This window comes from Hermetia illucens, chromosome 3 (genome assembly GCF_905115235.1).
Source record: "Hermetia illucens chromosome 3, iHerIll2.2.curated.20191125, whole genome shotgun sequence".
NCBI classification, from domain to species: domain Eukaryota; kingdom Metazoa; phylum Arthropoda; class Insecta; order Diptera; family Stratiomyidae; genus Hermetia; species Hermetia illucens.
This window is the reverse complement of record NC_051851.1, coordinates 95111191-95125930: the sequence shown is the minus strand read 5'-3', so window position 1 is coordinate 95125930 and position 14740 is coordinate 95111191. Positions and strand designations below refer to the sequence as shown.

The 14740-nt window shown below is 39.5% G+C and overlaps 2 protein-coding genes across 3 annotated transcripts; one reads left to right on the top strand and one right to left on the bottom strand.

Moving 5' to 3' along the window:
- Window positions 1–4824: 4824 nt before the first annotated feature.
- Window positions 4825–5439, top strand: LOC119651415. 2 transcript variants are annotated; one of them, XM_038055009.1, is made up of 3 exons: window positions 4825–4957; window positions 5047–5239; window positions 5299–5439. In XM_038055009.1, the coding sequence occupies exons 2-3, from the start codon at window positions 5068–5070 to the stop codon at window positions 5367–5369; spliced, it is 243 nt and encodes an 80-aa protein (XP_037910937.1). In that variant the 5' UTR covers window positions 4825–4957; window positions 5047–5067; the 3' UTR covers window positions 5370–5439. The 2 variants fall into 2 exon arrangements, with proteins under 2 accessions (XP_037910937.1, XP_037910938.1); XM_038055010.1 differs by having other exon boundaries at window positions 4894–4974.
- Window positions 5440–13301: 7862 nt separating this feature from the next.
- Window positions 13302–14625, bottom strand: LOC119651592 (JNK1/MAPK8-associated membrane protein). The gene is made up of 5 exons (XM_038055238.1): window positions 14246–14625; window positions 13972–14184; window positions 13747–13913; window positions 13553–13687; window positions 13302–13489 (listed from the first exon to the last, which is right to left on the bottom strand). Exons 1-5 carry the CDS (start codon window positions 14470–14472, stop codon window positions 13335–13337), a joined length of 897 nt encoding a protein of 298 aa, XP_037911166.1. The 5' UTR covers window positions 14473–14625; the 3' UTR covers window positions 13302–13334.
- Between the last annotated feature and the right edge of the window lie 115 nt (window positions 14626–14740).

The following is a 14740-nucleotide window of genomic DNA, read 5'->3' as shown; positions in this document are numbered from 1 at the left end:
ACCGAAAACTGTCCCTAGCCCTTTTGAGAAAATAGGACTCGAGAATTACTATCGTTTAAGTGGCCTGGAGAAATCTAAATATCTGAGAAAGTAACCAAGGCAATTCCACATGCTGTTATTGTCAGTTACAATTAATTTTCTCTACCAATTACTCTAAAATCTAATATTATGACACCCTTGGTGGAAAATCATTGAGGATTCACACAAGATATTTCCTGGTCGTTGAAGTTAAAACTCCACCAATTTTGAAGATCTTGTAGAGTAAAGATCGTATGATGGGCGATTGTCATTGTTATTTTACCATACTGAAATTGAGAATTAAGTTACAAATCACACACTCCATGTACAATTACCATCCAAACCACCACGGGCTAAAGTTTCATAGTTGCCTAGTTTTAAATCAATAAACGAAAAACTATGCATCCTGCAACATAGACGGCTGGTACTTTGTTTGGGTGAGGCGAAAGGTAGGTACGATCAATTTGACTCAAAAAAATGTTATTTAGTGTTAAGTCGAGGTCGGGCCTCCCCTGTAAACTGAATCCATTTAGGGAATTCCCTGCTTATCGTCAAAGGTGACTAAAACGGATGGAGATGTAGACTATTAATATGCCAATCTTGAATCTTGTTTATGTTTCAGAAACATCGATGATGTTTCAGAGATAAACCAAAGGTGAATTTAATGTCGGACTAATGCTTGCTCTCAATATGCGGCCTCATGTCCTGCGAACCTGTTCCAGACGGAATACTAATTACGAGATTCGGAACCAGAATACATAAATACATAATGTTCTGCACCAGCGGATGATTTTCAATGCGGAGATTGGGTTTCCTTGAGCAACTCAATGCGATACAGTAGGGACTTGATGGGCGATCTAAATTGCAAGGTGGGCTCTTTTCTAACATGTAATTACAAAGCAAGGTCTTAGGAACCGCGATAAGTTGCTGGCTGCGCCATGTAGTGGAATTCACTACCCCAGGATCGCCGATAATTGAGGAGGCCTGGAAGTTTCTCGAAAAGTTCTGGAAGAAACTTAAATAGATTTCAACAAATCGTCAACGATGGTGTGAAGGCAACTTTAACGCGCTATTCACCATTCAGGTGTAAATTGCAAGCATATGTATATATTGGGCAGCTATTATTTTACTCTTTCTTCGGGTGCAAATCAAGCTAGGTTACTCTGAAAAGGTCGAAGTAAATGAACGAGCAGAAAAAATTGAAGACTCTTTTCCGTCCGTATTGCACTTGATACTATGATGAATCTCGGGAAGTGCAGGTTAGCATCCGCCGTAAAAACTAAAATGTATTTTTATGCTAGTCAGGCAGTTGGAAGCTGCAATAAATAATAATGATTTCAATACCGTATACCGCATTGGGAAAGAACCTGTGCTTAGTACTAAGTCTTTCGATGGTCCTACGAAGACTTTAACAATAGGCTACTCATCCATAATAATCAGCAGTTTAAGAGGAGGAAGGAACACTTTGCCATGGTTAAAGTTTTTCCACTGCTATATAGGAGTACTACCCTAAAAGCGCCACTGTTACTCAAAAGCTCCAAACCTTCGTTAACACCTATCTCTGCCATGTCATCTGGATTCTCCTCCTCCCAACCCAATCTGAAGTGAAAAGCGACAAAATAGACATGACGAATATGCCATGGATTGAATCCATTATCCCAGTTCGCCCGAGGAAATATGGATGAAGCTACAACATATTTCGGCAAATTGAGAGCGATGGCGCATGTTCACTATATATACACCCTGTGCGTGCAAGGCAAATTCCGCAATATAAACTTGTGCTTTGGGCCTTAACAGCAATATAGGAAAGTATTCCATACTCAGACAATACGTTAGTGACCATAGCCTGCGTGCGATACTTAATGATATTGGAATAAGTAATTGTGTTTCAAAATTATCACCAAAACAGAGCAGAAATCAGAAAACCAACAAACATCAATAAATAAGTACAAAAAAAGTTTGCACGTACGTGTACCATACTGCTATCATATGTTGAAAGAAGTAACTTGAATTTGCATTTTACCGTATCTAAACACATGGCGTGCCTCTAATTCGTCTAACATTTCTTTTGCACTTGTAAGTATTTTGCAGTTATACGTGTTGCAATTATCAAACAAATTCTAGAACAAATTTGAAGAAAAATGTACTCAAAGAAGATTTGAAGAGAACTTGCGTTTATACGTGTTGCATTTAAATGGGCCACACTCTACCACATTCCATTGTCACTAGCTCTTTGCATCGTAAAACAGGGGCGAGCCGTCTGGTGCTCCAGGTTATTAGCTCTGTGACGGGTTGACAACCTTTACACAGTATATTGTTGTCCTGCAACCCGAAATTGAGCCTAGGTTCGGATCGGAAATACAACGACGACCAAAGCAATGGAAAAATACTATAAGTCTAAACCCTGTAATCTGCGCATACTATTTCCTGCTTCCTATTTGAAAAGTACAAGGAAAATGTCTGGGCAGAACAGGAAATCTAACTATTAGGCAGTGAGGTATTTGGGTGTAAAACAAAACGTTATTCAAAACGATTCAATATCTGTTTGCCTAACTGTCACACAATAATTACTAAGAAACGGCTGAAATTATTGTGACGAAACTTGATAAGAAGGTGTGGTCCCTTTACATATAGCAAGTGGCACCATTTTCTATTGCGTTTAAAGGACGAAAGGGGTGTACAAATACAAAATAAAGTCATATGGGGTGCAAAGTGAAAGGGCTCAATTAGTACATAACATAAGAGATGAGGGCTGAAAATACAAGCTCCAAAAAGTGAAGCAGGTTTCATTGTCAGAACCTATCCACCCGGAAAATCTGAAAAAAATCACAATGATGCATCTATTCGAAATCCAGTCCTCAAAATTCACCCCTTCCAATATCTGTAAAAATAAATAATAAATAATAGCATATTACCATTTTTTTATAAATTTGCCCAAAAACTCTCCTAAGATCTTTTTAGAAGTGGCATCAGGATAAGTGATAATGTGGTGAAGCGAACAACTAGCGTGTCGCATGCACGCAAGTGCGAATCGCGTTAGCTATGACATCGAAAAACAACTTTTTGCAGTGAAAATTGTTTTTTGGCGTCAGTTGGAGTTCGAGCGAAGATAAGTGAAGCAGGAGGAGAGAGGCCACTCCTCTCTATTCAATTTAATTAAATTAAATAAATATAGATAATGTGTTAATAAAATAAAATAAACAACAGTAATTTTCTAAAACGAAAGTATATATAACAAAAATCTCTTTGTGTACGCTCAAGAGTAATGTCGCTTGGATAATGTTCGAAATAATGTTATAAGAAAGTTGTGAATTTAGTGCGACAGAAATATTTTTTTAGAAAAATATAGAATTAATTCATATTATTGAGATTTAATTAATTCTATAATAATATAAGACATTTGAAATAATTAGGCTTGCTTTTTTCTATTCACTAGTGATATTTATTGGTCTTGCAAATACCGATATTTAGGGAACCATTTGTTCCCCTCATCAGTGTTAACAAATGTATGTACAATATAAGACATACTAGAGAGGTTGAAGAAAATATAATTGTTATTAACAAAGTTACAGAAGGTCAAAGTGTTGTATTTCATGTGAATTTATTGGACTCCAAGACGTGTATGACATCATCATCATATAAAGTGAGCTCAAATGAATGTTGACGCGAATGGGAACAACAACCCCATATCGATCGATCGATATCGTCATCTTGGATGTGATCAAAACATGTCACGCCACTAACACGCAATATCTTCGCCTTCATTACCGCAAGACGCCGTTCTTTGTCTTTTATGGTTGGCCAATACTCAGTACCATAGAGAGCGAGAAGGCGGACGGCGGTTGTTATTTGTATATCAGTATTAATAACTCGAGGCAGACAAATGTATATGTATGCATCACATTCAGATGATAAATATGCTATTTCGTAGACTATTGAATTTGGAAGGGAGTCATTAACCATATTGGAAACTGAAACTAATAAAGTACAGGTTATGGACGTTAACTTACCATATAGTGTATGAGTAAAAGTACAATTCTAAAACTCTTTAGGGAAAAAAACTCTAGATTCAGAGGAATTACTGAAGTGTTTAAATGCAGGGTAGGCGCGAAAATACTAAACAGGGCTTACCTTCTGTGCCTTCTGATAATCATGGACATTTTCCTGAATACGCAAAAATGATCAACTATGTCAAAACAGCTACATTTTCAGATCCTACACAAAATGCAAAAAATATTATATACATTTATGTTGCAATGAAAAGAAATTATTTTTTTTTCAAAAATATTTGAGTTTAGAATATTAAATTCAATAGCTACGTATAATCAGTTTTGCATCATCGCATATTAAAACTATATGTATATGGCAAACGATTCTTTTTTCATTTTTAGTATTAAATGTATATATAGTCATATATGGTTTCACCTTTTTTTAAATTTAAAAATGTATTTAAATGTTATTTCCTAAAATGTATTACTAATAATAAAAACCTTGAAGTTCCTTCATAGAGGGTTAAAATAAAAAATATTTTCAACTCCGTGTTTTTCATTTAATTCTGCTCAATGAAAATTGACTGTGTTGCAAATTTCTATATCTATGTACATATCTTACTTACATTTTCCATAAAGCATTTTTCTGTAGTATTTAGTAGACACATAAAAAGCTCTCAATAAAAGGGTAGAATATCGGAAAGGATGGTCAAACCAATACGGTTCCAATTAATTTCTGGCAGCAATAATTTAAAAAAAAAATCGAGCAGCAATTATAGCTACAAACGGTGAAGTTAATTAATATCTGAAGGAAATGAAAAATTCGAACTCTCCACTTGCACTATAATTTTCGACAGAGACCCACAGTTGGCAGACCTGTTCAAATTTCGAAACTTCAGAATTTCATGTGCTGTCGCTCGTAATCGCCGTGATTCTCTGCCGTGGTGTTGGTTAGTGTTAGAATTATGTAATTTTTATATTAAAGTTATCCCTGAGCCCTTCATTCTCCTAATAGCGCAATTCGCTTATCTGCTTCCAGATTCTTTAATATCCAATCAAAATGTCTGACGCAGCAGCTCCTCCCGGTCGTCCAATGAAGTTTCCCTACACCTTCTCGGCGAAAGTTGCACAATTCCCGTTCCGTTACTACATTCAGAATCAGTGGATCTGGCGTTATTATTTGATCGCTTGCGGTGTTTGCCTGCCAGTCTTCTACAAGATTAGCAAACTATGTAAGTAGTGAGATGTAATTGCTAACGTTTGGAGGTTAATGTCGCTTTTTCCATTGCAGCTAACTCGCCCGAAAACAAGGCAAAGTGGGCTGAGTCTAAGAGGAAGGAAGCCGCTGAACACCACCATTAAATTAAGATTGAATCGAATTCTGTCTTTAATGTAAAAGAAACTTCAATAATAGATCAGAAAACAATTTAAAGACAAAGTTTATGATTTCCCGTCTCTAAATTAAATACATTTTATGGATTTGGATGATGTGTATCTAGATGCGCCAATATAATAGCATAGTGCTCTGGAAAGATATTAGTCAAAATTATTTCATGGTGCGAAAATTCCACTTGCAAACTCGTCAGCACAACCAAGTGCTTTAATAGGCATCATAACGCGTACGGCAAGCATCAGGATACTCGTATTGGTACAGGTTCCGAGTGAATGTATGTATGAGATGCGCTAATAAAGGCTTATATTACTTCGCCATACAAAGCTTGAATATGTGGGGAGCACGCGGGTGTGATGGCAAGAGATTATGAAGTTGTTGAATGATGAGTTTGAATCAGACGAGCACCAATTATTGGTGCAGGTTAAAGCGCGACACAACTATCTGCATATTGTCAATGAGGCAAGATTTTACTGAGGAAACACAACACCGCCTTTTAAAGTCTTCAAACTGAGGCACAATTCAAAAAGAAAAAATTAAATAAATAGGGGTAATTATCAAGGAAATCTGCATGAATTTTGAAATTCACAACGTTGGCGCTTCTTGTGAAGAGATGATTATCATGAATAAGATCTGATGATAAATCACAACGGAGTAGGTTGAATGCATGTACACTAGTGTTGGACATATTTGTATTTGTAAATACAAAAAAAATGGTACGATGATTTTATATGAATACGAATGCAATTTAAGGGTTCCTATACATGCAGAAAGGGGGTTGACATTTTTTCCCCGAATATAGTTGGGGGGGGGGGGGGGGGTTGAAAGTGATCACTTATTCCATGGACCAATTCTCAGAAACTACCCAACCCAAAAATCTACAACTACAATTTTTAGTAATTGGCTGCAAAATCCCCTTAAGTTCATAGTCCTCAATTACAAAGCAGCATGTAGGCTATAACATATAGCATGGTGGAAATCGCACCATTACTAACAAAGTTACTGCTTCTGTGCAAATTCAAGATTTTAGATGTCAGTATCATGCGAAATATAATATATGGATATATTACGTGCTAGGTACTAACGGGACGAATGTTCCCTCTAAAGTTTTCATAAAAGGAAAAGAGTCCAGCTTCCAGTTTCCCGACTTGTTTTAGTTATTTGTAGTCCAGTATAAATTACTAGAGACAGACATATGTGTGGATATGGATGCTCTAATTAAGTTTGCGAGTAGAGACCAATAGGATAGGCATGTGTATGCTTTTGTGGACGGAGTAAAGTAGAAATGCGTGAAGATGAGTTAGATCAATTGGAGGCACAGCGTTTGTTTGTTTTTTATGAGCTTAACATTTATGTCTTTGCTATGTACATATGTATATCTGAATATTTTGCATTTTTAGATATGGACGACCTTTATACTCAAATCACTTAGCTCCTGGTATATCGACTTGTTTCTCTGTGGAACTTAATACGTCTATATAAAGCTAATATTCAAGTCCATTTACACCGTTTTTTTCTAGTTCTATAGGAGTGTCCGGATAGCTGAGTGGTTAGAGCACAAGGCTGTCGTACGGAAGGTCGCGGTTCAAATCGCACTGGCGGCAGTGGGATTTGTATCGCGATTTGACGTCGGATACCAGTCGACTCAGCTGTGAATGAGAACCTGAGTCAAATTAGGGTAATAATCTCGGGCGAGCGCAATGCTGACTCCGTTGCTTTCTACAGTGGACTGTAGTGTAACGCTACGGTCTTGAATGAAGTGCTCTAACCCACTTCAAGGCCCTCATTCAATATGGATTGTTGAGCCAACAATTTTATTATTTTTCCGAGTTGTCACAATCTCAGCAGATGCCGGATTTTACCTAATATTAGCACTATGTGCCAAGGATTTAGGTTCGGACAATCCTACCTACTTAAATTATAAAGGGGCGCTAGTGGTGGTGGTCAGTGGTAGGTCAAAGGGAGAATTCGTCAAGAACTCCTCGCAACATCGAAGATTTATGCAGACATTATGAAGACAATTCACGTGTTTACCGTGCCATCCATCGATCCGCTCTTGGTCCGACTTCACCCCACTCAGAAGATTGAAAGATCGATCCTTCATGTTAAGTGGAGTCAGCCCACAGTCTGCCTTGCAGACAACCGCATGCAACGGACTCGCCTGTTCTTTGCTATAAAAATAACCGCGTAACGAGTTGACTTAACGATGGTGTTGTACCACCACGTCAACCACACCCCTACCCTCGATGTCGCGAGGTTCATTCGCTCCACGGAAGAGTTCGGATGATGCATTCGGAATTTGAACATAGTAGTCCGTATCCGCCCCTGAACGTTTTCTAGGTCGGTTTTCGTCCACGGCATATTCCGAATGAATAAGCTAGTGAAACCAGAGAACAAACAATATCGAATCGCACTGGTCAAACGAAAACAATAAAGATAGGAGACTACAACTTTGAGACCGATGAAAATTTCTCCTATCTAGGGTCAAAAATCACAACCGATAACAGCTATGACGATGAAATCCGCGCACGGTTGTTGGCTGCCAACAGAACCTATTTCAGCTTACAAAAACTGATCCGCTCGAAATGTCTCACCATTGAGTCAAAACTTTTACTGTACAAGACTATGATCATGTCAGTGCTTATGTATTCCTTCTTAGCAAAAAAAATGCGAACACTTGGCCGTGTTCGAGAGAAGACTCCTCCGAAAAATGTTTGGCCCCCTACATGAGGATGGACGATTCCGTAGCCTACATAACGAGATCTATGAGCGACACCACGACTGTCAGGTTGTGAATAAAATCCGGCTCAACAGATGCAGTGCACTTAATCCGTATGGATGAGGATGATCCAGCCCGGAAAGTCTATAAGGGCAATCTATGGTAGAAAAAAAAGGCGAGGCAGACCCTGCCTGAGATGGAGTGATGGCGTAGGTCAGGACGCCAGACAGCTTTTAGGGATATCGAATTGGTGGACCTCAGCGTAAAACCGGGGTGTCTGGAGTTCCTTATTAAAGCAGGCCTAGACCGGATACCCATTGCGGCGCCGTTGATAATGATGATAAACCAGTGAAGGTATAGCGAATACATTCAATGCGCTTATTTTAGTTTTCCCCGAGAGATGCGATTTCAGCACCAACTTTATATGTCGCAGGAATTCGGCCAGCAGAGCATCTTTCAGATCACCAAATCGAGCATGGGCTCCTTATAGAAATCCTAGACATTTGTAAAAGTTTGTCTCGGTCATAGCTTCGATGTGGAGGTCACCAATGCTATGCCCGGCATGCGGCTCGTGATGACCTTTGCAGTTGGCTTGGATCTGACACTTGCCTAATCCAAACTCCATCCGAATGTCACGGCTAAACATGTATTCTATTCGCAACACACTTCTAAGGTGGTCGTCAACACCAGTATACAACTTGATGCCATATATGTACATCAAGTGTATCAGTTTACGTGCTAAGTGCGGTCATACTTTATTGCAAAACCATGCCCTCTAGCATCATTCAGTAGCCATGAAAAGGGGTTCACCGCCGGACAAAACCAAAGGGGACTCAACGAACCCCCTGGAAGATGCCTCTCCGTATATGGATAGACTCTGAGGTATTATCACCCTCAGATGAAGGCACTGATAAGGTGGTGTGCCACCCTTCCATCACTGTCGCCAAAAACTTTATTAGTTTTAGATCAATGCGATACAGATGTAGGATATCGATTAGCTAGTTAAGGACACTATTGAAAGCCTTGGCATAATCGATTTAGCAACTAAAGAGATTTTTTTGGCCTCTAGTTGCTTGTCCTACAGCTACGACCTACAACCTGCGATAATGAGTTGCTCTTTGCAACCCCTTGAACCGAGTAGGCAACCTTTCTGCTCCTCGGACATAATGTTGTTGGGCTCGAGGTGCCCATTGAACCCTCCACTAATGATGGACGTTATGAATTTGTAGAGGGTTGGTAAGCAAGTTATCGGTCTTGTGTCCGCGGGGTCCTGCTCCATGTCCTTTTTAGGAATAAGGTAGGTAATCCATGTAGTGAGGAAGGATGGAAATTCCTCCAATCGACTAATGACCTGATTTATGCTTATTATTATAGTTTAAGAGATTTTAAGTAATTAAGTTAACCATTAAAGAATCGCCCTCAATAATAAAATAAACTTTATAGTTTGTTATCCATGTTCACCGAATAAGCAAATTGCGTTTTAAATTACTTCTTTCATAGAATGTATGGGCAGATTCCATTAGCATGGTATGAACTCTATCTCACCCTGCCAAGACGATTTTATTAAATCCCCTACTACAGAAACAAAATTTTGATTAGACGGATTTCGGTCTTCGTAGGATAGTGGATTCCATTGTATTGCATAAGAAGCAATGGAGTCATCGCCCTTTTTCATTCGTCGCCACCGCTCCTACTTCCGCTTTCTGATTAAGATGTCCACGGATATATAACCAGGACGTTCGCAGAATACTTCACTTTAAATTGTATTAGGCGTGAGTATCCCAATGACACGGCACAGACAAGTGTTGACACAGGCTTACAGCTTTCGGATATTATTAGATATAGGACTGTCAGATTTTGGAGAAAACAGCGAAAAAAACCTAGCGCTGTTATTGTATTGAGCGATATCAAATTCAGTGCCACCATCTGCAGAAACCTCTACCTTGGACGAAACCGTCAGTTAAGATGTTTGATAAACTTGGGTATTTAACCCAAAAAGAGGAGTCCGTGGACCACAAGGTAGGAGGTAAGTCGCTTCTTTAGTGATCCGGCCCGTCATCAAATGTCGTCATGATTGTCGCATCCAGGATGGGTACCCTTCTTCAGGATCTTAATGATCATCCCCTTTTCCCACTCTCTCCATCTCCAGCATTATTAGATAAATGGAAATAGCCGCTCTGCAGAATCTGGAGGAGCTGCAGTGTACAATTCCACGGGGAGACCTTCAACCCAAGCAATTTGGAGGATCAATCCGAATCCATATGTTATGGTAACTAACCATTTCATTCATTAGAGGTGGGATTTCATTGTATGTTATACAGATGTAAGGCGTGGTGAAGCGTTCCGTCCACATCTTAAGCTCCCCATCATAGTGAATAAGGGTCGACCGTTAACATCCTGGATTGGATCACCTAAAAATTTGCGATCGCCTGATACAATACATCATTCTCAAATCGTTATTCTTTGTGACAAGTTTCTCTTCCCTAACAAACGCAATAATAAATTTCATTTTGTCATAGACAGATTTCTCACAGTATGAGAGCTCGCGCGTATCACTTGCAGCGAACAAATGAGCCTTCAACCCTCTATGTTCATCGATTTTCCTTCACAAACTCTACAATCAACATGGTAACTCTCCCACTGTCGAACGACTGTTGGATCATATAATCAATTGGTATTGACCTTGAGAGGGGAGGAGACAAACTATCCAGCTTTGCGACGACTAGCGGGGTAACACACCAGTCAAGGCAAGAGACCATCAAGTGATATTCCCTTTTGAGGACAACGTCCAGGCCTGTCTTGTTAAACATCCAAAAGCTGTCTTTCTATTGCTAATGGTGGTCAACCTAATTGCTCGTAAGCTTCCGGGGTTCAGGGCTCTGTAATCGAACAATTTCTACTCAACATTACCGTTACGGTCATCAAGATTGTGTTTCCCCATCACATGTGCGAGCAAGGTATTGTCAGAGCCCACCGTGGCATTCAAATCACCCACCACGATCACAATATGATTTCTCTCTTCGCTCATAGAGATCCTCTTCTCCTCCGTATCAGAGGTATTTATTGGTGCGTAACACTGCATTATTGAAATATTCCCCAATTTGGACCGGAACTGCGCAGTTAGTATCCTGTCCGAAACCGAGGTTTACATAAGTAATAGTTCGAGACCGACCGACTTATACCGTTAGGTTTTCCGCTTTATACCGTTAGGTTTTCCGGACTTCAGTAACACAGTGTCGCAAGAGAGGGGGTTCTACAGAGTTTCACCATCTACTCCCGCTTAACCCTAGAATGTTCAGTTTGTAGCGGTACCAGCTTTCTTCATTCGATAATTCCGTCTTCATCGCAGCGCTTAGCAAATTCAAATAGATAGTAATGGACTTCAAATTCTTCAAAGCGAATTTCAAAACAAAAGTCGGCAAAAAGCACAGTGACAGTCACATATTGTACAAGATAAACACAACTTTTAAATTTTCTTAGTAATAATTTGATGCTAAACTCTCCTTGCTCTCCATATGACAACATTCATAAAATAGTAGACGCCAGATCCCGGATACGGAGGTCTCTCGAGGGCTCGGAATAGGAACTCTTTAACAGAGCAATTATGCAATTTCGGAAGGAGTCCGTATGATTTTCATATCTGGCTCGATTTTTCATCCTATCGTTTAATAATCGAACATGCAACCGAACCGTTCATCAAGGAAAAGTTGGCGTAGAACTACTTGGGCCGAGTTTTTCGCTCCTCGGATCACTATATTAGTCAAGGGAAACTTAGGTGCTAGCCAATAACAAGCCACATGAAAAAGAACTTCGAAGCCCAAACTAGCAAAGTACTAAACCTAGATAAATTGAGTACTTCCCAAGGGAAAAAACTTTAATTCCGGATGATTTCGATGGAAAATGACACATTAAATCCGCCTTAATAGCATAAAAGCACCTTTACGAGCCGATAAACTAAAATACCTAAATCGACAAATGTCCCACAAAGTTCCTAAAATCACAGCAGATAACGTAGCTATATATGTATTTAAAGATGCTTGCAGAACCAGACTATCGTTTTTCTCCTTAAGCTCTATCCTAGGCTCAGCTAGACTTCATATCCACCCCCCCCCATATCCACTATTGGTAGGGTCTTATTGAGAAAATCCACGCTCGGAGTGGATTATAGAACGGGCTTGAGTGCGCATCTAACATTTTCCGTCAAACACCCAAGAAGTGCTTAAAAATGTCGAAAAGCGAAAGCGAAGTAAAGGCGCGCCTCGGTATAATGTACGATTTGGATCTGCAAACGATCGTTGGACCTTAAACGCAGCAGGGCAATGAGCAAATTCATTTCTTTAAAGCATTTTATTCGAAAACCTATTGAAAAGCTCAGCAGAGTACGGGTCTGTCCCAGCAAGAAGACATAAATTCTTGAACGGTCCCCCGCGCAAAAGTTACTGTCCTCTTCCATTCCATTTAGGTCTTTGGTAAACTTTCCGCAAGCCTATATTGGACGGAAAGTTTCAGAATTGTTAACTATCTAATAGATGTGCTTTACGTTGTGGCATGACAACGCTTCTTATTTTTTAAATCTTCTCCATACGCAGATATTTTGTCGCAAGATGACGAGGACGTGACTTAATGTAGAAAGCTTCTTAAAAAATAAGAAAAAATAGCACTTTAATGACTGTTCGTAAAATAGTTAGAAATCAAACTGAATCCGCCATTTATGAATACCTATGTATGTAGATGAAATACGGAATACTTTTTCTATCCAAGAGATGTAAGGTTATGATTAGGGGATATCGAAACCACACCAATATAAACCCCCAAAAGGGGAGCGTTGCTGCAGCCTCATTATCAGCCTTTGCAAAAAAAACATTCAAATATTTTACTGATTTGATCTGTAGGTTTGAGCCTGGATTTTGCTCCCTATCTGGGAGAAACAACTCAACTCAATTTGTTAACTTATCCCTATTTTTGATTCTGATAGATGTGACTTTCAGTATCCAAAAAACGTTTTATCACCAAGCTTCGTCGTCCTCTACCTTTGGCTAAATTTGACTGAATCTGCTGATCATACGATGACACCGGTTTGGTTACAGAGTTCCGCAAATTTTTTTCACAGGAGATGAGATGAAGAAGTTCGTTGTCAGGAAGTAAAACATGGGAAGTCTTGTAACATTAGAAGAAACAGGAAGAGTACATGTGATAAATTAAACTAAGCTTTATTTTCTTAATTACTACGTTCTTCTCTTTCACGAAATTCTTCGGGATCCGTAAAATGGACCGTCAAAATATAAAATATCGAAGGAAAAGGTACAAGTGCTAAAAGTCCCAAATGCTGTCGGAGAGAAATTATTCCGTACGCCAATAGCAGCCAGTGCCCAGCTGGAAAGTTAATTCAATCGAGCATTAGCGTAGATAGCAAGAGTCAAATCTTATTACACCTACCAATTATCACTAAATTTTTGAGTTCGGTAATCGATGTTTTCAACAAAACGTCCATTGTCTGCTTGAGCTTCAGTGAAAAGTGGCAGGCGTTCGACACCATAGAAATGACAATGCTCAGGTATGGAAACGCGTAATCTGCAATATATCGGAACATTATAAGCAGTCAATTTAATCTACTATAAGCAGGCCCTTACAAATCAAACCTCCCGCTACTGCATGCAGAACCGTTAACACCGGGAAGAAGTACAGCGCACAATAAACAGCCGATTTGCCCTTTGCCATGTACCGCTTGTTTAACGGCGGACGAATGATCATCATAAACAACAAACAGAATAAATAAAATATTAAAACAATTGTTTGCCTGAAACACGAAAGAAATTTAAGTAAAAAATGGCTATTTAAGGGTGTTATGTCCTTACAGCGGATAAACAGCTTCTTGGGTGCAATAGAGCGTGTCCTCATAATTCGGAGACGGATTGTGGAATAAAGTGTACCAATCTGATAGGCGAACCACACCACATGAATGGAGGGTAAAGGAAAGCATTGGCTCCGCAATAAGGAGTGAAATCACTGCTGAGATAGACACCTCAAGCAAAGCGCTTGTGTGAAGGATAATTTGCTCCTTTGTGAACCTAAAACAGCAGCATAAATACAGCAAATGACTAAGTACCGCAAAATTTAGCTACGACTCACGATGTTGCCTTTGCTGCCATATCAATGAAGAACCAGTGCATTATCAGCGGCAGGATCGCCATGAACCCTAGGTAATACCAGTCGTAGAGGGATGGCGACTCGGAACACGGAATACAGGCTGAACTCTCATTGACACGAAAGCCACGGGGGCACGCTCCACAGTCACTCCATGTATCATTTCCTAACGCAATTCTTCCGCAATATAATCCTGGACATCGATCTAACATGTTATCCACCTTCTTCACATAGTACTTAGCCGGGAAATAACGAAAGAAATATCAACAATGAACGCATCCAAGCGATGTCAGATTCTGACGTTTTGTAATAAGTTTTTGAGGAGCTTGTTGACGTTTGACAGCTGATCCAAATTTGTGGATGAGCTATTTCGGTCTTTCCTTAGTTTAATTCGCAAATCAATTTTCACTGAGAACTCGGTTTTAAATAAGTCCAGCAGGAGAAGATTTGATTTTCGAACAGAAAAACGGTGAAAAATTG